The sequence below is a fragment of the Phycodurus eques genome, chromosome 4, assembly GCF_024500275.1.
Source record: "Phycodurus eques isolate BA_2022a chromosome 4, UOR_Pequ_1.1, whole genome shotgun sequence".
Lineage (NCBI taxonomy): Eukaryota > Metazoa > Chordata > Actinopteri > Syngnathiformes > Syngnathidae > Phycodurus > Phycodurus eques.
In genome coordinates, this window is record NC_084528.1 from 26,121,971 (window position 1) to 26,143,954 (window position 21,984).

Below are 21,984 nucleotides of genomic sequence, written 5' to 3' on the forward strand. Positions count from 1 at the left end.
CTGTGCTCGGAAGTTGTAGCTAGCAGTTTTTCTCCGTCTAAACTATTTTTTTCCCCTCCTCCGTCTTCCACTGGTATTTTTTTATTTTACCCTTTCAGAAAACACTCCGCTTGCTTGAGCGAGAACTACTGGGAGAAAAAAAAAATGGAGCGCTCCGTGAGGGTGGAGGGGCTCGATATGGAGGCGAGCGCCGAGGACATCCGGGACTTTTTCGCCCGTTTGCACACAACCGTGGGCCGCGTCTACATCCTGGGAGGACCGCAGCACGAGGCCTTGATTGAGTTCGCGTCCGGAAACGATGCTCGACGCGCAGTTCGCTACAGCGGGCGTTTCCTGAAAGGCTCAAAGGTGATTTTACACCCGAGTAATATTTCAGAGGTGAAACGGAAACTAACGTACTTTTGGAAGAAGAAGAACAAACGTTCCCTCCGTGAATCTCTGCCGCATGTCGAAGAAAGGTCCCTGGGACCTGCTGTTATTATCCCACAGACATCACCCGATGAACGTCGTGACCCGAGAACGGCACCGCCACCTGTAGCCGATGAAGTGATCCAGACTTCCGACAAGCCCGGTGATCCTAGAACTGCGCCAGCCCGTTCTCCCACAATTTCATCACCTCCTGATCACACTGAAGTTGTACAGACTTCCGACAAGCCCCGTGATCCCGCACTATATTCGCATAACGCTCCTAATGGGTCTTTGCAGACCTTCGATAAGTCAAGTGATCCTCGAACACCCCCCATTGTCAAAGCAGGTCCACAGATGTGTGATAAGCCATGCGATCCCAGAACAACTCCTGTTGCCAGTGGGTATCCACAGACGTGTGAAGAGTCACACGAACTCAGAATTTCCTCACCTATTGTTCCGAGTGATTTTCTACAGACTGCTGATAAGACGCCAACCCCCGAGGTTTATAAACCTTTTGTTCCAAGTCTCTGTCCACTGAGATGTGACAAACCACTTTATACAGCTTTTTCCGGTCCTGTTGAGAGCATACAGACTTCTGATGAGTCACAGACACCGGACCCTTTACGGAATGCGTTTCTTTTGGGGGTTTGTACTGTGTTGGAAAGTCTCCAGTCCTATCAAAGTGAACAGCGGGAGGTTTTGCCAGACCTTGACCGGCAAGAGGACAGCAGCGCAATTACACCAAAAACACAGGTATCGATGCCAGGCTACGTGAGGCTGTTTGGACTGCCAGCCTCGACCACAAAGGAGGACATTTGTTCTTTCTTCAAAGGGCTGAAGGTGGAGGAAGTCGTAGTAAACATGAAGTTGGAACACCGTCACGTGTGCCTCGTCAAGTTTTCCCGCAAGCAATACTCTGTTGATGCGCTGCAGTTTAACAACAAGTACATGGGGCCCATCTGTGTGGAGGTACGCAAAGCCACAGAGATGATGTGGAACCTAGCGATAGCAGAATGTGAAAATGCTCACGCAGAGAAGTGTGAGAGAAACTCCCTCACAGACTCGGCACACCGCAAGAATACACTCAGGTCGGAGGACAAATGCAACCCCACCCAAAAACCCAGAGTTACCAGTCCAAGTAAAGAGTACATTGTCAAGGTCCGCAATCTCCCTCTCGTGACAACTAAGACTGATTTAAGGAGATTGTTTAAATGTCATGAAATAGCAAGGTCAAAAATACAACATCTACTCGACAAGAATTGCAACAGAACAGACACAGCTTTTCTCATTTTCAACCAGAAGGCAGATTACGAATATGCAATGACCCGTGATGGCTTGCTCGTTGGCTCAGGACACATAGAAGTGTCAGCAATAAGTAGAGGTGAGATGATGGAAATGCAAAGGGAAAACACTGGCCTAAGAACACTTGGAAGAGGACAACCCACACAGGAAGTGAGATGCTGGGAAAGAAACTGAATCCTGACACAAAAACATGCCCATTGGTTCAGAACATGCCTGAATGCATGAAGGAAAGCCTGATAAAAAAAAAAAAGCTTTCCTACAAAGTCACAACAGACGATATAACTATTTTAAGTGACGATGGCAAAGCTTCTTGCACGGCCATGGTGCGGTTTAAATCATTGAAACTTGTTTCCATGGCCTGTAAACTCGGCCAAGAGTAGCTGGGAGAAAACGCGATTATAAAGCTGATTACTACGACTCAAATGAACAACTTTGCAAACGAGGGACTGCATTAAATGGAGTAGCTGTAAACTGGAAGTCTTAACTTAAAAAAAAAAAATTAAAAAGTCATTGTCACAGATTGAAACTTTTTCTAGGTCCTCTGACCTAAATTGTCTTAGCTCCCCAACCCCTGTCTCAAAGGCAGTTTTTGGACTGGTGCCTTGGACAAAGCAGCATTTCATCATAAACATCATCCATGAGACTGTCTTGAAGGAACTGCATTTGTCTCGTGTAGGGTTGCAGACAACTTGGTTTTGTTCTTGAAGATCTTTTTGTTACAACCCGTTACAAGGACACTTGTATGTTGTCAAATATAGCAAGTAGAAAACCTTTTATGTAATTTGTTTATTGCAGGGATTGAACATTTTTATGTTGTGGCATAATCGGCAAACAACCTCCTACCCACCCATCCATTTTCTGTATTCAAAGTAAAAGTAAATGTTTTTTTACAGACCTAAAATAGTCAAAAATAAAACGTTTACTAAAAGAATTTATGTACAAACAGTTACTCCTAAATGTTCACTCCAAACGGACACATTGTGAAGACCAATGTCTTGGGGTGTTACATCATCTCTAGAATCTGAGGGGCCCATCCAAGAACCGATACTGACCTGGAGAAAAACAAAATGGGGAAAGACAATTAAAACATCAGGCAAGGACGTGCCATGTTAATTTGAACTTGTTTCTAAGAGTATCATTGTTAACAATTTAAACGGCCACAAAGTTCTCACAGTATCATCGTTTACAATTTAACGGTCACAAAGTTCAACCAGATGGATGTTCGTGGTAACAAACCTGTGGCTGAATATAAGCTTAAACAGCACAAGCCGTGAAGCCCGGACCACATTTTTAGTTGAATTTGAATAAAGTGTCACAGTGCAAAGGTGAGCTGATTGCTAGTGTACCTTTAGCTAAGGCTCGAGAGTATCTGTCGCTGCTTCTTGCCAAACTGGAAGAGGGCGATGACAAGAAACTTGAGTTCAATGAGGAGCTGCTCAGACTATGACCCTACGGAGAGGTCATCAAGATTAAAACACGATCATACTTAGGCAGGAAAAACAAATACTGACGATATGAGAGGTTAAGACAATCATCTCAAAGTAGAACGCAGGTACCTTAAGGTTCACGTTAAAGTTGAAACACATTTATTGCCATTGACTGCTTTAGAAGTCAAATAGCCATGTTAACGGAGAGGGATGGCAGTGAATGAGTGTTTAATAGAGTGCAAGTGGAAGAGAGGCAACTGGACTTACTGGTTGTTGATTCACCATTTATCCAAAAGGCTTTCTCAGTTCTACATTTTTGGTACAGAGTTACCATATTCATGTCTCACTGTGGGCGTCCTTTGTAAATGGCCTACCGTTTAGCATAACGACGAGTCCTTCCTTTGTCAATGTGAGGTGTTAGGCTGTTGTAAGCGGATGAGAGGTGATGTTGCAAACGTCCTGCTCCTCGTTTGACACAGATGGCTTTTGTTCCTTCGGTCCCCTGACTCAGGTTTGTTCAATATTTTGACATTGGGCCTCTTTGTAAAGTCCAATCTCCTAACCTTTATACCATCTTTTCTTTACCTTAGTAGAACATCTGGCCTAGGCGAGATGAAAAGGTGCTTCCTTTCGGACATAGGAAATGACCACGCTGATTATAATTCATTCTACTCAACTAGTCCTAACTGACGGCGAGTATTGATTATGTGAGTCTCTGGGGTGGAAGACTCCAGCATCTTTGAGTCGAGTTGGTGAACTTCGTCGGTGGCTTATTGCTCTCAATGTCGTTGCTCCAAATCATTAGGGTGACAACAACTTTCCTTTTGTAAAACCCTGGAGGAGTAACTATTGGTAAATGTGGGATAAAAGTTGTATCGAGGTAGCTTTCCTAAGCATTATTAGAATGCATACAACCTTTCCTCCAAGTACTTCCGTGTCATTTCCTACTGCAAGGAAAGGAAAGTTCCTAAGCAAAAACAAGAATTGAAGATGTGCATTGTTTTCAAATGAATATCTCTACTCTTCCAGAACCAAGAAGTCCAGTTGCCTCTGTTCAACATCCGTGGATTGCCATGAATGTAGCGCCTTACTTCTGGCGCTATAGTCTTCAGTCTGTATTCCATCAGCAGCTCTGTTAGTTTCTGTGTCACCTTCAGCACCAGCTGTGCATCGCTTTCGTTCTCTATCCGGAAGGTCTCCTGAAAAGAAGAAATTCTATATTACTGTAGGTCAATGCTGAGCAGAGGAATGAGTGGCATGAAATGAAGCACCAACCAAATAATGAAGCAGTGAATCTGAATCACAGCCACCGTCAGATGGTGCTTTCATGGGTCTTGGCCTGTCAAAAGGTTTCTTCGTAGGTATGTCCATTAAGCTGCCTCCCATCTGGGGGCCCTGGTACTGGTCAGGAAACATTCGACCAGAACCAAAACGGTCGCGTCCATTATTTTGGCTAAAATCATCTTCAGGCTCATGCGGATACGGTCTTGGACTCATATCGGCGTCTGAGAAATGTTGCTTGGGTGAAAAGCATTCAAAGTTGGAGGACTCATATTCATCCTGATATTTATCGGGATTGGAGTCTGAGAAACGTCGCTCAGATGCAAAGCGTTTGAAGTTGGGAGGCTCAAATTCATCTTGATAGTCACCCGAAAATTCATCATAAGGACCTTCATCAGGAGGAAACTCCTCATGACGAGACTGGTCACTGAAGATTGGACCTAGGAAACCAGAGTAATGTTTGATCAGATGACATATTACAGGACAGAGTAGGAAGCTCCAGAACAAATGATTTACCAAAGGGAGGTCCATTTGGACCCATGCTGGTTGCAGGCAAGGGCTTTGGTTGAGCAGAACCTGGGAACACACAAAAAGTACCCAAGTGGCACCAAGGATCCCAACAGGTAATATTTTAAATGCTGAGAAGTTCAACTTCATAGTAAAGTAACTTACGGAGTCCTTTGAAAGCAGGTACTTTATAGGGCTCTTTCATGATCACCTAAAGTATCACCAGAAACAATTATGAAAATTTAACATGCACAAAGTTATATCTTACCAAGTTCAAGGTCCTGTGAAATTTTTTAAATAGTTATCCAAGTCAAAACTGACCTTGACTTGTCCCCTCCCTCCCAACTGCTCCACTTCAGCCAAAGAATCTTTAATCATCTTCCTCACAGCAGGGTCTTTGACAGCATCTTCCTCCTCCCAATGGACTTTGTCAGGATGGGCCTTTTTCTGCATAGAAGGCAAAGATGTAGATTTAGAGACTTTTCAAATGTTAACAAACTAGGTTTTTAATTTCAATAAAATAGGGAGTAAATAGTTCATTCCTCCTGACTGATCACAGAGGCCACCTTATCAACTTGTATTATTTGTCCTTCAAAAGGTTAAAGCACTGTGTTTGGGGTGAGGCGCTTATTCGTTGCAAGTGGATCATGAACCCAGCAATTGACGTGGGGTCTGATTCTCCCATTAACACGCAATTTTTAAGCGGCTGGCCTGGAATGAGTTTCATTTATGCAGGTACTCACATCCAGAATTCTGAGACACCCACCGTGCGTGAAAGTGAATGAAGGAGGCCTTAAGAGGTGATTCATTGCCAATGGACATCGAAGAACAGTGTTTTCCTGAGACTGGAAAACAGCCTATTTGCTATTGACCAGAGTATAGTCTGTTCGGGGGGGGAGACACACACACGCACGCACACTCACATTTCTCAAGGAAATATGAAAGTAATTAAGTATTAATGATGCAGTGTCCCAAGGCACCATGCAGATTTGCTTGGTCAGGGAGCACTTTAAGGTTGACTCTCGCCAAAACACCACAACCAACACCATTTTACCACTATCTGGGTAAAATTGGACCAGGATGTCGCTGCCATGGGGAGGGATACACATTCTGCCACTGTACTGAAGCAAAAATGGAGAGACAGAGACAGACAAAGGGCCTCTCTCACTGGCAGAGACGTCGCCAAGACTGATCAGTGGTGGGGATTTAGGGATCCGGGAAATGAAAATATTGCTCGCGTCAAGCAGTCAAGCATTTCAGAAAAGCATTATCATTAAACAAAACAGTCATAAAGAAATTAATGATAGTTGCTGTTCAATATTCTGTCATATTTAAAAAAAAAAAAAAATAATTCACAAATTCTGCCAGGGTATGTAAACTTATGAGCACAACTGTACATATATGCAGTCATACGTACCGCAACCCCTGTCATTTTGGAATGGAAGTGTACAGCTTTTTCATAACCACTAGATGGTGCCATACATTTATAAAATGTGAAAGATTTTCCCATTTGCCCCTATACCTATGAATAACGCGCACTATTGACCTTTGACAATTTTTTGGGGGGGGAAATGCGCATTATACACGAGACATTACAGTACAACAAGTTGCTAAGGTACTAATATAGTAGCAAGGAGGAAGAGTGAATGTTGCTTGCTTAAAGTCGTTTACTGACACTCCAGTTGAAGTTCACTGTACAACTAAACTCGCATAACAAATGAATTGAGGCCTCTTTATACTCCTGCACCCACATTGCATCACGTGACCGACACATTGGGCCACGCGGGTCCTATATGTCACTTGAAGCGCACACGGCACAAATTGTCGTCGCGTGCAGAATGCCACGGAGATCATCTCTTTCGATTGGTCCGTTTTAGTCACATGCTGTGATGACGTACTCAGCTGTCCCCTTGGTTCCTCAATACCGCCATCTTTAAAATACAGAACACCTACGCCGCCGCCTTCTTGATCGATTTTGCAATATAATTAACCGCATCATCTGATCATCGAGGTCCATTTGTTCTAGCAGGCACTGTTCCACGGTCGCCGTTGTTGTAGCTTTGTTCCTTGTTCCGGAGAGTAAAAACGGCTACCGGAATTGGCCATAAAAAGCATAGGAAACTCTACCTTGTGGTGTCCTAGCCAACACCAGCCGTAGCGACACCCCCAACTTGGAAGAGAACATGCAGCGCATTTTCAAGACAGCGTGCATGGGTTGCCCTCTAGTATAAAGGCAAACTGCGTGCGGGATAACAGCAGTGACGTCAGCGCGGTCACCGCCCGCGCGAGTATAAATAAGCCTTTACAACTAGTGAATGTTCAAATTAGGCTTTACACGATCAGGATTTTTGGGGCCGATCACAGAGTTAAAAATAATAATAATTATAATAACCGATCCGATCACAAGATGGAGCAATGTGTCTATTTAAATGACTTGTTCATTTACTGCATATACTTGTGTACTATATACTGAGTATCTTAAAAAATATTCTCTAGTCAGGTCAACCCACCATGACAGAAATAATGGGTGCTAACTTACTGGAATTAAATTATTGTAATTCAATTACTTAACACACACCGAAACTTTAGAGCATGAGTCAACAGAACGGTGGCATGTTTACGTACAACCATTAGTACAACCATTTTGTTTCCTGCTTGCGAGCCGTATTGTATTAAAAGTACGTGAAAATACCTCAGGCAATCCTTGAACGAACGTCTTCTCCCGAGCACAGCTGAACACCAACACCACACGTTTTCCCGTATTTTATTATTTTTTGACCAAGACAATACACGCGCGATCCAGTGTTGTTGTTGTGGCCGCGCTAACGAGCGTATCCGGTCGCGTTTGATTTGACAAAGCCCAGTGTTCGTAAATGACGTCAAAAAACATGACAAGGCTAAAAATAAACTAGCTTTTGGATTCAAATATACTGTATATGACAACGACGTGGCGTAAATGTCGTTTGGGAGCCGATCAATGAGGTGAATTATGACAAAGCCGATTGGCATAAAATGCTAATTATCGGCCGATACCGATCAACCCGATGAGATCGCTGTAAAGTCTAGTTCAAATTCATTACAGCCTTCTTTTCTTAGTTTTCGTTCACAAAAATCACTAGCTGATTATTGCTGATATTGGATCGGAACGATATCGGTATCAGCCAAAATTCAAGGCTGCAATATCGGAGCTGAAGTAAAAAAATTGGCTCGGGACATCCCTGGTCGTATGTCCAAGTTAAATGTATTTATACTCATACTACATATACTACATTTAAACACAGCACCAGCTGGCCAGTTGCTATATAAAAATAACATTCAACTGAAAGAAAAACCAAAGCACACAAATTGTGCGACAAGATATTGGGCAAAAAAAATTACTTTTTTCAACCCTGCGATATATATTGGGACAAGAAATAAAATACAGGCTAACATAAGACAGATGTTTGAAAACCAGCACATATTTCTGTTTTTCCCTCTTTGATTTATTCTTATAATAGATTACCGGTATTATAATCACTTCATCAGAAGAGAAACTATGCCTGTAGTGCTGGGTAAAGTATTGAGTAGCAAATAGTCCAGCCAGACTTCAAACTTAAAATCATTTAATTTCATGACCATTTACATTTTGCCGTTAGCCTTTGTCTCTTCCAAAATGCCATAGTACCCCAACCTTTCCCGATCCCCTGTAGTGTTTTGATGTTGAAGAGTGATACATGTAGGCGTCTTGTCGTTTCCCTTTATTATTTGTTTTCAAGAAGACAGATATAGAACACTCAGGGGTGCACAGCATTTTTAGGTTTATAAATATTGTAACCTTGGTGATCATTTCTGTTAGCTTTACACAATGTATGTTGGCAGTAAGGTAGTGGACATTCATTGCACTCTTTTTTTATTACGTGGGAGCTTTACAGCAAACTACAACTGTGCGTGATAAACAGCTTGAAGCAATAACGTTTTGCCTTTTATATGGAGATTTGTTCACTGTCACACACCCACTCTGGAAGTCTCTTTTGCAAAATTATGAGTGGCGTAAATTGTAACTGCATCAAACAAGGGCAAATATGTTTCACCTTCCCAGGCGCGTGACTTAATAAAGCCGCGGAAGCGCGCAAGAGGAAAAGTTCTTAAACCCATGGGTGCGAACGCAGAAGGCCAGGTTTGACAGGAAATTTCCACAGTTTAGGCTCAAATGACGGACTTAAATCAATGGGTGAATCTGCGCAGCCAGAAAAGCAAGCAGCTGCGCACCTTTTCTCTCTTACGCATTGGACGTACAAGCCATGGAACTCATGCCACTATTTCAGGAAATACAGTTAAATTTTGTCTGTTTTAATATTGCGAATAACATGTTAACTCTTAAAAAGCCAATGGACTCACCATGTATATGTAGTTGTGTTTCCAGCCTTTCACATGAGCGATCATATCATGCTGCGAGCGGGGAACCCTGCAAAGCTTGCACTCGTAGTGTGGTGGGACAGTCTTACTGGGGCTGCGATACTCCCACACATACTGAAGACCTGAAAACATGTAAATCGTTGACCACGCTGTGTATTTTGGCCAGCGGTCAAAGTGTATGGTTGAATCTTGCTTACCGAGCACTGGGATCCCGTCCAGCACTTTGCTCAGGGGTGGCACGGTCTGAAAAGATGTTCCTTTGACATATACTGGCGAAACACAACAGTGGTTAGTGAAAAAAGAAATATTATAGCTGCACGACTCCACACACTGCGTTCACAACCAGCAAATCAGTAACTATAATTTTGTTTTACAATGTGCGTTGTGTTTGTGCGGTGTTAAAATAGAACCACACAGAAAAATATAAGAACAAGGAGGAAATAGTTTTGTGGTACCAGGGGATGTTAGTGTGTCATAACTATCATGTTTAGTCGATTTGAACAGAACATGATGATTTGGAAGGTAAGATTCCTATCCAGTGTATTATTACAGTGTACTATTCGTGGAGTGTAGGGACCAGCTGGACTGCAAATAGTGAAAATCTGTGGATAATTGATGCCCATTTAAATTGCACTGGGGGAAAAAAAAAATAAGTTTAAAACCCCACAAATTCTTGAATTAGGGGCGAAAAATCACCAATGAGTGTTTTCGGGGTTGGTTCCACCCCCCCCCCCCCAAAAAAAATTAAAAAACTAAGGGAAACATAATTGGGGGGAAAAAATAAATAAATCTGCAAATCGGTGAATCCAAAGGTGTCGTAACGTGAGTAGGTTCGGTAGCTAGTACTAGGCACTGTTTTCTATTCGAAAAGAAGAAGAATCACCCACCATGATTGGTAAAAATTCTTCATCGTTTTTTGGAGACTACAGTCCGTCTCCATTACAGAGAGCGCTTGCAAAATTGGCACGTCAAAGCCATAACAGAAGATCCTCCATTTATCCGTACAACAGACCTACAATTTGAAATGCTTTCAATTGCGTAGGGTTGGAGATGTGAGTGTTAAACCTTTTACCCAGTCCAGGAATCTCGCAGGCGCCTTACACACCGGTGTGGTGCCAGCTCGGTTACGGCTCTGATACTACTTCCAAAGGCGGAAAATCGCAGGGTCGACTTTGGCCAGACCCCATTACCGTGCCTGTGCTGTTTACACAGAACAGTGACACAGAAAGAAGGCAGGAAAATCCTGCTGTTTACAGGTAGTTTGACAAGGGCTACAGTTGCCCGATGTTCAGGCTTCTCGTGCACAATTAATTGCCAGCCTCACGTAACGGTAGTCAGCCGGCGCCGTCCTGCCCGAGGCTCGAGCCAACATGACCGTCGTCCTTCAGGTTGAGAGCCGAGTGCGCTAATCAGCAGGCTGAAAGCCTGAACCGATAACCCAGATAACCCACAGGCTTCAAGGAGTGAGGTTTGACTAATGTACTTTTTGCACAACGTGATCTGGCATGTGTTACACTCGACCCCGGAATACCTCACTCACTAACGGTTCTGCCACATACATGACCACCGACCCTGGGTTGAGAGTCAAGTGCGCTAACCAGCAGGCTAAAAGAGGTGAGCTTCAACCCACTGGCTAGCGCTACTCTAGACTCTCAAAGAGTGAGGTTTGGCTAGCATATTCCTGCACAGCCCAAGCTGGCATCCTTTGCACTTACAACCTTTTAGGCAGTTATTAGTTTGAGTAAGGCAAAAATAAAAAAATTAAAAAAAAGCATACCTGCCATGCGAAATGTGCATAAGTTGCCTGCCTGTCTGCCTTAAAGAGGCAAAATTATGGTGTTCTACTCCCCCCCTCCCCCCCCCTCCCATATTGCTCTCCCTTGAACGGCACACAATAGGCCTAATCGCTGAGAGTATCAGAGAGTGGTGGTCAAGCCACAACCCATCATATGAAGCAGAGACAATAAGGTCAAGCTTAAATTTTCTCAGCACAGGCAGTGTACCATGTATGGAAGACTTACCTATGTCAGCAGAGGGCTGCGGGCGGTACTTGCCCTGTCAAGCGGAGGGAATAAGTCCACATGAAGGAGAGAGACACATACAGGAATTAGTGACATGGCGACACTTAGGTGTGGACGGAACTCCTCTGTAGACGATGTACACACCACCTCTCATGAAGCCCCTGCACCAGCAGTGTCATGGCTACAGGTGTACAAATAACCACGAGTTCAAGTGTGACTTCTCATCAGGTGAGAATGTAAATAGAGGCCAAGACCTCAATCCCATTCCCAAAGAGCATCCATCCATCCATTTTCTTTACCGCTTATCCTCACTAGGGTCGCGGGAAGCTGGAGCCTATCCCAGCTATCTTCGGGCGGGAGGCGGGGTACACCCTGAACAGGTCGCCAGCCGATCCCGGGGCACATAGACACAAACAACCATTCGCACTCACATTCACACCTACGGGCAATTTAGAGTCCTCAATCAACGTACCACGCGTGTTTTTGGGATGCGGGAGGAAACCGGAGTGCCCGGAGAAAACCCACCCAGGCACGGGGAGAACATGCAACTCCACACAGGCGGGGCCGGGATTTGAACACCGGTCCTCAGAACTGTGAGGCAGATGTGCTCACCAGTCGCCCAACGTGCCGGCTTCCCAAAGAGCATGTCAAAGAAAAAGAACATAAAAAAATAAAAAAAATTCACTTCATTTTCACACTTTAATTTTAGCTTGCTTGGATGCATCGATTCATTTTCTATAGCGCTTGTCCTCATTTGGGTGGCTTATCCCAGCTGAGCTTAGGCGAGAGGCTAGATCCACCCTGGACTGGTCGCCAGTCAATTACAGGGTATATATGAAGCCAGAGTGCCCAGGGAAAACCTAGGCCAGCACAAAGAGAACATACCAACTCCACATAGGAAGGTCTGAGTCAAGATACAAACTTGAACCTGACATCCCAACCACCAGACAAAACATTCTGCCTTGTTTGGGATGTTCACATCTAAATGTGGAAACGCAAACAAGCTAATTATTAAATAGAGGTGACACGCTGTAATACAATAGGGTGGTTTTCTGTATTCATCTAGAATTCCATTTTTGGAATCGTGTCCAATTCGATAACAGTTTTACGGTACGATCTATTCTATAAGCCCTCCTGGTATACCGACTCTTATTTTACCATTAGAAGATTACAGCGAATGCACCACAAATGCAATTGCGAATTTTATTCCATTCAACTGGAAAATAAAACACTTGTGATGTTCAAAAACATCAGGAAATAAGTGTTCTCTGATCACCATGTAGGTTATGATGATTTCAACGCACAAGCCTCAGTTTGAGCCAAACCATGCTGCTGCGGACTGCATGGATGCACCAGGCTCAATGAAAGAGGCATTACATAAAGATCACAGCGGAAAGCATGTTATCCCTTCCACACAACGGTGATTGAGGTTCACAGTGTGATGGGTAGTGGACGATGCACTCACAACTACTTAAAATGCAAAATAAATACCAAGGATTCTACACTTTTTCACTCAGGATAGGGAACGCTGACTCCCAATCCTGCGATACCTGGTTTGCAGCAGTCGTTTATTTTTTGTTTGTTTTTGGTATTAATTTCCAAATGTATGTGACATTGTCACTCTATCCTTACCTTGCCATATTTATTCTTTGCTTTCCAGTTCGACCCACTGTTCGGTTTGTTGTTCGGAGAGTTGAAATCCATTTCTTCGGTTTCTTCACTGATTGACGTTCAAAGAAGAAGAAGGATAAAGTCATACCAAGACAGCAATCTTAGGGTTAGATAAATGTATACAGCACCCTCGTCAAACTACAGTTCAGTCGTCCATTTGGGGGGAAAAATCGTTTTCATTATTTTCTACTTGGCTTCGTTTCGGGCCTAGTCAGCCATTTTAGAAGACCACTTACGCATTTTGATGAAACGACGCGGACTAGCTATCTTAAGTCACACAATTTCAGCAAAACCCTAGCAGAATAACATTTACCTGAGATGTTTGCATTAAAACCTCCTCCAACCGTTGGTCACTGATCCAAATGGTCGCAAAAGACACAATGCATCACAGATATGAAAATATACTAGATACAACTGCGCACTGTAGCAGCCCGGCTAAGTGGCAAGCCTACGGAGCGGCCACGTTGGTGGGGGCAATGTTCCTGTCAAAGGCAAGCCATGTACATTGAAAATGTCACAATTCGCTTATTAATTAACCGATTTTCATTGGGTTTACTTTTTTTGTCAATGTTAAAGCCTGTGAAAAATATGCTGAACATTTAAGTAAAGCAACCCCAAAATAGTTTTAGCTGTAAAAGCTGTCACCTGTTCCCCTGTTGTGATTGTACGGCGCTTTGTCGAAATGTACAATGTACAGGCATCCTTGTTATTTTGTTTTTCGTACCGTGAACACATGGAATGTGCTGACACTTTGCCCCCACAAGCTTTAAAGTTTAAAGTTGCTGTAAGCACGCATCTTAAAGGTGCGTGTTAATCTACCTAATTTTCATATCTATGATATAAGAGACGCCTACTGCCTGTTTAAAAAAAAATATCTATATATATATATCTATATATATATCTATATATTTTCTTGATTGAATTTGAGTAATGTAACCCCAAATGTAAAATAAATACGGATAATAAATATAACGTGAAATATTAGTTTTTCACGGGTCTAGAAGTCAAATACATTTTTATTTAAAGCAAATAAGTTAAAATGTCCAAGGCATTTACGAAGACGACTATGTAGTGTGTTGGTCATAGACACCGGGGCACTCCGTTCGGCTTTCTCGAAGCAGAACTGGGGCAGGTATTGGAGACGTTCCTATTTTTGGTCAAATATATCCCCAATATTTCTATGCAAGTCGCTTTGTTTTTGCATTAAATTATTTTTGCACGCATTTTCTCATCGTGTAAAACGAGGGATGTCGGTTATTAACCTTTTATCCCCTAAGCTCCGCCGCCGTTGTGCGTTTAGAAAAAAAATGGGGGGTGGCGGTTCGAAAACAAGCGCACAGTTGTTTCAACAGAAAAACGTTTGGACACGAGATAGAAGCCAAAATATTAACTTATACAAAAATAATAGTATTCTCTGTGCCTTTTCGTCACCTGCAGATATCGAAGAGACTGTATTGCGGTGCAAATTATTAGCAGACGGAACCAAGACTTTTGGCGGAGGTAGGTTGCTTAGTCAACACTGGGACTGATGCTCATGCTGTTAGCTTGCAAATGCTCGTGCAGAGCAGACAGTGGTTCATGTCTGTAAGAATGGAATCACTTGCACCGTTTGATTTCGATTGCCACTCGACACAGTTTCGTATTTTGCCATGCACTCTTATATTTAATGTGTTCTTATCTTCTGCCTCTGCCTTTAGATCCGGTTTAGACGTTTGGTTTCGGATTGCTGAAAATGAAATCCAAGAAGAAGAAGAGGCAAGATGACTTCCAAAAGGTGAAGCTAAAAGTGGGAAAGAAGAAGCCGAGAGCAGACAATGCCACCGATACAAACTTCCGCACGAAGGGAATTTATCTCCCTGACCAGCTGAAGACAGACAGCAGTGGTCCCACCACAAACAGGCAGCTTGGCATCAATGTAAGTGTTTTTTTGTTGTTTTTTGTTTAGATCCCAAAGTTACTGTTCACGAACCACGGTGTTATCTAATTTTTCAGATGTAAATAATCAGCAGTGCATCATTTTTAAAAAATTATTATTATTGTTTTTTTTAAATTGACCGGTTTGTGTGCATTTATCTCCCCTTTAAACCAGGACCTGTTGTCCCAGCTCCACCATTACAATGCCAATGTGAAGCACGGTGCCTTGTTGGGTTTGAGGGAGCTGCTGTCTATGAATCCTTCTCTGTTAGAGCAGCATTTGTCACGTTTGCTGTCTGAGGTGGCTGCCGTGTTCACAGACAAGGACGCCAACGTTCGCGTGGCAGCCACGCGTGTGCTCAGGTTAGCGGAATCTAAAATATCATACCGCCGTTTGTCCCATTCTCAACTAACAATGGCCGGAACTGATCCGCAGGTATATTGCCCAGTCCGTGCCCGCGGAACGAGTGGCTCCTTTTTTCCCGCTCCTCAGTGCCCACCTGTGTTGCGCCATGACTCACATTGAGTTGAGCATCCAAGAAGATGCCATGAAGATTCTGGATGTGGTGCTGGAGCACTACCCCGCCCTGCTCGCCGCACGGCCCGCCGTGCTCCTCACCAACTTTCTGGAGTTAATCTCTCACAGACAAAGCAACGGAGGAGCTAAAAAGGAGCAGGAGGCCAAGGGTCGTACGTGGGCGCTCTCGGTCAACCTGAACAGGACCGTGACCAGCCAGCAGTGGCGCCTTTCTGTGCTCCTTAGGTACTCCTCAATGATTAATTAGGCATTTATTGTATAGAACAAAAGTATAAACGCAAGACACTACTTTTGTTTTTGCTCCCATTTGTCATGATCTGAAATCAAAGGAAGAAGACTTACTTTTTCGATATAATAAACCGTCCACCTTACAGGTGAGGCCTATCGAGATTGTAATTAGACAGTATGATTATTGCACAAGTGGGCCTTAGGTTGTTACATATGTCTTGCTTCAAAGGAGAAGTGCTCATTGACACCAATTCGGAGAGACGTGTGAACAATATTTGAGAGAAATAGGGCTTTTGTGTACATAGAAAAAGGCTTAGATCTTTGGGTTCAGCTCATAAAAAAAAAAATGGCAGCAAAAACAAAAACAAAAAAAAAAATATTTTTTTATTTGTGGTCAATGTAAATACTGCAGAGCCTCCGAATTCAAAGACAATCTTCCGGGATGGCAGTTGACTTTTAAGTTTGAAATATAATGAAAACGTTATCTTTTAAATGAATATTTTTCCCTTCCTAACTGCTATACAAGGATTTAGATAAGTTAACCACTGCATAGTGAAACTAAGATAACAACCCGACAGCTATGTAATGAATGGCCTCTCTCTTGCAACAGGAAAGTGTTTGCAGACTGATACCGTCACCTCGTGGAGACTGCTGCACAAAAATACAGTAAATGTTAATGGCGGAAAGCCATTATGCTTTTGGCTAAATGCTGTTATGTTGGCATCTGCTCAATAAAATTCATTTATGTGATTGATCATTCATTAATTGTATTGTACTAAGCAGCCAGGCGCTTTCCTATGAATTAATTGAGGTTTATACTTTGCCATCGCTGCTAACCTTATTTGGTGGCGTCACATTAAACAACCTGAGCTGATTTCTCTCACGATGTCAACATGATGAATGTTGAAGCTTTCATTTAAAAATAAATTTTTTTAAGCTTTAGTTTGGGGCATGTTTTTCAAGAAAAATTGTGAGTGAACCCCAATTCCAATAGTGGTTTTGGAGCATTCAGCTTTGGAGGTTCCACTAGTCTGTAAATGTCTTGGCTGCTAACCTTGCAATCTCTGTCCTTTGTGTTTTAGACTTGGGCGCTTTCTTCAGGCAGTAGTTGAGGAAAGACCGGTGGAGGAAGGTGACATGTCTGTCCCATCTGAGGGAGCGTTTGGTTCGAGCTGCGAGAGCAGGATTACACCTGTGAATGTCACCTGGGGAAAGCTCGAGAACAGCAAGATTGGAATTAAGGTGTACGAGAACTCTGGGAGGAAACCAAGTCCACATTCAACATTTAAACTCCGGTATGATAGCGCCGCTGTTCAAATATATGTATTTTTTTTCTGGTGTAAAGAAAATGTACCAGGAAATTCCAAAATGTACCTATTTTTCTTGTTTTGTAAATGGCTTAATACTTGGGTACATTACAATGGACTTGTGGTTATCACGCCAGTGTCACAATTCTGAGATTCAGGATTCAAATCTCAGCTCGGGCCTTCCTGTGTGGCGTTTGCGTTTCTCAAGCACATAGATGAATGGATGTTGATTTGGATATGTATGCTTGTGGTCACTCTCACACTGAAATGGGAAGTTCCTCTTCGCCGTTAGCTTTTCGATGGGACAGCTGAAGGTTTTAGGCCAATATTTTTTCACATTTTTGTCTCAAAAACCTTTTACATAACATGGTGTATGTATTGTGATCAGGGTCTACAGTATTTGCACTGTGAATTATTATTATTATTTATTTTTATAGACCGGATTCAGATCACCCAGGCGAAGCATGTGACGGTTTGGACTCTGCGGAGGCTGTCCAGAGCTTTGCGTCAACTCTGGTCCCGCTTTTGTTGGAGGTGTGGGTGGAGGCCAACACCGGCGACTCTCCCTGGAACAGTTCTGACGGCGGACACCTGCTGAGCCCGGACGCCATGTCTGTAATGTTCCAGGTGTTGTCTATACTGCAACTTCTCCGAAAACTGGCACCGCGGCAGGAGCATCAAGATGCGCTGGTGAGATAAAGAGCACAAATCCCTCGTGATCCCTCGTCTGTCACGGGGGTTAGGTTCCGGACGAAATGTATTTTTGTACATATTTGAAAGTTGTATGTATCTCCCCATCTCATTTTCTGCTCGTTAGCTGCTTCTGGTTGCTATCATCTTCCCCTGTTGCTAACTGGCAGGTTACCGTGTTTGGGCGGAATCGTAGGGCGTGAAATAAAGTATTGAACCACGATATAGCGAGGGATTACTGTACATGGAATGATGAAAAGCCCATTAGGATTTTATTTTATTTTATTTTTTTGAAAAGATGATTTGTTTGTTTTCTAGGATGCATGGTTCCGCAAAGAATATTTAGGAGATTTTAAGCAGCACTTCATGAAAAACTTCCCATACAGTCTTCATGACACACCCAAACATAAAAAGAAAGTTAATAACAAAAGGTGAGTGTTCTTTTCTTCTTGCAACTTTCTCAGGGCCTTGAATCTTTTGCAACTGCGTTGTTCTGGTTAAATGTTTTGCATTTTATACAAAGTCTTTTTTTCCAAATTTGTATTGTAAACTAATGGTTATATTTACATTACATCAATTGTCGTAATACTTAAGAAACAACTGGAAATAGATGTAAAGTTCTAATCCCTTTAATTAATGTTTGTGAAATCTCTTAAAGATGCAGATTACGACTTGAAATCTATTGCAGTGGTGTACAACCCCAATTCCAATGAAGTTGGGGCGTTGTGTTAAACATAAATAAAAACAGAATACAATGATTTGCAAATCATGTTCAACCTATATTTAATTGAATATACTACAAAGACGATATTTAATGTTCAAACTGATAAACTTGATTGTTTTTAGCAAATAATCATTAACTTAGAATTTTATGGCTGTAACACGTTCCAAAAAAGCTGGGACAGGGTCATGTTTACCACTGTGTTACATCACCTTTTTCTTTTAACAACATTCAATAAACATTTGGGAACTGAGGGCACTAATTGTTGAAGCTTTGTAGGTGGAATTCTTTCCCATTCTTGCTTGAAGTACAGCTTCAGCTGTTCAACAGTCCCGGGTCTCCGTTGTCGTATTTTACGTTTCATAATGCGCCACACATTTTCAATGGGAGACAGGTCTGCACTGCAGGCAGGCGGGTCTAGTACTCTTTTACTACGAAGCCTTGCTGTTGTAACACGTGCAGAATTTGGTTTGGCATTGTCTTGCTGAAATAGGCAGGGGTGTCCATGAAAAATACGTTGCTTGGATGGCAGCATATGTTTCTCCAAAACCTGTATGTACCTTTCAGCATTAATGGTGCTTTCACAGATGTGCAAGTTACCCATACCATTGGCACTAACACCGCCCCATACCATCACAGATGCTGGCTGTTGAACTTTGCGTCCATAACAGTCCAGATGGTTCTTTTCCTCTTTGGCCCAGAGGACACAACGTCCACAAGTTCCAAAAACTATTTGAAATGTGGACTCGTCGCACCACAGAACACTATTCCACTTTGCATCAATCCATCCTAGATGAGCTCGGGCCCAGAGAAGCCGGCGGCGTTTCTGGGTGTTGTTGATAAATGGCTTTTGCTTTGCATCGTAGAGTTTCAAGTTGCACTTACGGATGTAGCGCCGAACTGTATTTACTGACATTGGTTTTCTGAAGTGTTCCTGCGCCCATGTGGTGATATCCTTTACACAGTGATGTCGGTTTTTGATGCAGTGCCACCTGAGGGATCGAAGGTCACGGGCATTCAATGTTGGTTTTCGGCCTTGCCGCTTACATGCAGCGATTTCTCCAGATTCTCTGAACTTTTTGATGATATGGCCCGTAGATGATAAAATCCCTAAATTCCTTGCAATTGTACATTGAGGAACATTGTCCTTAAACTGTTCGACTATTTTCTCACGCACTTGTCCACAAAGAGGCAAACCTCGCCCCATCTTTGCTTGTGAATGATGAGCAATTCAGGGAAGCTCCTTTTATACCCAATCATGGCACGCACCTGTTCCCAATTAGCCTGTTCACCTGTGGGATGTTCCAAACAGGTGTTTGATGAGCATTCCTCAACTTTCTCAGTCTTTCTTGCCACCTGTCCCAACGTTTTTGGAACGTGTTGCAACCATAAAATTCTAAGTTAATGATTATTTGCTAAAAACAATAAAGTTGATCAGTTTGAACATTAAAGATCTTGTCTCTGTAGTGTATTCAATTAAATATAGGTTGAACATGATTTGCAAATCATTGTATTCTGTCTTTATTTATGTTTAACACAACGTCCCAACTTCATTGGAATTGGGGTTGTATAAAGGCAAAATCATAAAACCTGTTATTTTCCAAATACTTCTGGACCTAGCTGTATCCACACACTGTGTGTATTAATATGTAACTAAGACATAAATAAATCACAAGTGCGTGTCTTGTATTCGCTTCGCCTCACTGTCTCTCCTGCAGGAGCAAGCAGACTGCGGCTGTCCCCGACGTGAGCGTGGATCCTCTGGCGCTGAACATCACACTTTGCCAGGTGATGGTGTCTCTGAGCCAGCGGCAGGGAGTCGGCCGAGAGGCGGACGGAGACTGGCTGACGCCCCTGAGGACGTTCGTGCGAGACACGCTCGGTGGCGAAGTGAAGCTCAGCTACAGGCAGCTGCACATGCTGCTCGGGACCGTCTGGAAGATGGTGCTCACACAAAAAAGCAAAAGTGAGATTTTAGAAAGCGTGAATATTGTAAGGCGGTAGAGACGACTTCATGTGTAAATTAACCCACAAGGTCACATGTTTAAGTACACATGCACCCTCCAATGTAAAACTTGTCGCTGAATTCGTATATTGGCCCTTCTGTTAAACTTACATTGCATACAGTATGTGTTTCTAATGGAGGGGCCAGCTGGGTAGCTTTGTTGAATAACAAAAAATAGATATAAAACAGCTGTTCTTAACAGAATAAACTTGTTCATTTAAATACTGTATGCCTTTTGATGAATTATAATAGAATCCCACGACCAATTTGTGAACAAAATGAAATCTAATGGTAGTAATGTTTATATCCTATGCGTGTTGTGTTGCAGCAGTGACAGAAGATCTGTTGGCAGCGGTGTACTCGTACTATCAGCAGAGGCACCTGACGCTACAGACCAGATCTCTCCTGCTGTCTTTCTACAGCAGGATTTACCTGCAGGAGCAGGGGCAGTCGCATATCACCAGGTAAGCGCAAACTACTCATCATATAGGATTGAAATATTGATTGTAGTTTTGAAGTACAATGGACTCCAACAGGCCCCCATGGAGCGAGGATGACACCTGGTGGTTTAAATGATTGTAGTGACGCCTAATTGACTCATGAAATGTCTCAATATCAGGAATGCCAGTAAAATTTAAAATGTATTATTATTTCGTAGTTTAAAGTTTAAGCTTCCATAGCAGTTAAATGCTCACAAATTGTAACATGCTATACAGACCACCAACAAATACCCCCCATGCCCTGCGTCGACAACTCGAGAGAATTTGTTTGCGCTGATGATCAGAAGCTAATGCGGGTCATTTTTGTTAGATAATACCAATCTATGATAACACTGCAGCTCTGCTTGCCTTTTGACTTTGACATGATGATAGTCAATAAAAAATAAATACTTAGACAAAAGTAAATAAATAAAAATAGTCTCTGATTTCTGAACCGTTCGAATCTGGGCTCCAGCTCACCTGTGACCCTAATGAGGACAATCACTATAGAAAACGGATGGATGGATGTTGAACTAGATTAACATTAGGATGTTCATGTCCTCACGTGCAGTACCCATAATATGAACCCTTGTTTCTGTCTCCGTGAAGGAGCAAAGTGCTCTCTCGGTGGCTGGCGTTTCTTCCTGTGCAGTTGTCCCAGCTGGGCCACCGCAACCCTGCTCTGTCTGCACTGCTCATCCAGTCCATCCAGGCTGCTGCTTCCCGAGGCAACAAAGACCTGCTCAGCAGTCTGCAGACGCATGCCTGCAAGCTCTACGGTATTCGCATAAGGAGCTAAATCTCTATAGTTCCCACTAGGGTCGCGGGTGAGCTGCAGCCAAAGCCAGCTGACTTTTTACAGACATAAAGACAAAACTCAATCGCATTCACACCTATGGAATGAATGTGGGAGGAAGCCGGCGTCTCTGGAGAAAAGCCACACAATCATGGGGCGAGCATGCATACTCAATACAACTGGGATTCGAACCCAGGAGCTCAACCGTGAGGCAGACATGCTAACCGTGCTTCCTCATAGAAAATCATCTCCCTTATGTCATACGCAGGCTTGGCTTGACATCACTGTTTTGTG

General features: G+C 43.0%; 3 protein-coding genes across 5 annotated transcripts in view; 2 read left to right on the top strand and 1 right to left on the bottom strand.

The window, feature by feature from the left end:
• On the top strand, nt 1-3,098 carry rbm12ba (RNA binding motif protein 12Ba). The gene is made up of 2 exons (XM_061674855.1): nt 1-348; nt 490-3,098. Exons 1-2 carry the CDS (start codon nt 145-147, stop codon nt 1,882-1,884), a joined length of 1,599 nt encoding a protein of 532 aa, XP_061530839.1. The 5' UTR covers nt 1-144; the 3' UTR covers nt 1,885-3,098.
• si:ch211-197h24.6 (uncharacterized) lies at nt 2,465-13,418 on the bottom strand. Its single transcript, XM_061674856.1, has 12 exons — nt 13,326-13,418; nt 12,974-13,061; nt 11,342-11,375; nt 9,518-9,589; nt 9,303-9,442; nt 5,247-5,372; nt 5,091-5,136; nt 4,935-4,994; nt 4,413-4,858; nt 4,229-4,336; nt 3,057-3,159; nt 2,465-2,762 (listed from the first exon to the last, which is right to left on the bottom strand). The coding sequence occupies exons 2-12, from the start codon at nt 13,043-13,045 to the stop codon at nt 2,725-2,727; spliced, it is 1,245 nt and encodes a 414-aa protein (XP_061530840.1). The 5' UTR covers nt 13,046-13,061; nt 13,326-13,418; the 3' UTR covers nt 2,465-2,724.
• Nucleotides 13,053-21,984, top strand: part of tex10 (testis expressed 10) — a 16,970-nt gene continuing 8,038 nt past the window's right edge. Inside the window, exons 1-11 of one of the 3 annotated variants that reach the window (XM_061674850.1) lie at nt 13,053-13,118; nt 14,450-14,512; nt 14,710-14,927; nt 15,102-15,289; nt 15,363-15,689; nt 16,775-16,987; nt 17,437-17,689; nt 18,008-18,120; nt 20,129-20,376; nt 20,744-20,879; nt 21,504-21,673. In XM_061674850.1, coding sequence (XP_061530834.1) covers nt 14,745-14,927; nt 15,102-15,289; nt 15,363-15,689; nt 16,775-16,987; nt 17,437-17,689; nt 18,008-18,120; nt 20,129-20,376; nt 20,744-20,879; nt 21,504-21,673 — 1,831 coding nt within the window. In that variant the 5' untranslated portion in view covers nt 13,053-13,118; nt 14,450-14,512; nt 14,710-14,744. Of the gene's footprint in view, nt 13,119-14,082; nt 14,145-14,449; nt 14,513-14,709; nt 14,928-15,101; nt 15,290-15,362; nt 15,690-16,774; nt 16,988-17,436; nt 17,690-18,007; nt 18,121-20,128; nt 20,377-20,743; nt 20,880-21,503; nt 21,674-21,984 lie in introns of those variants that run through there. The other 2 variants (XM_061674849.1, XM_061674851.1) reach the window with 2 other exon arrangements.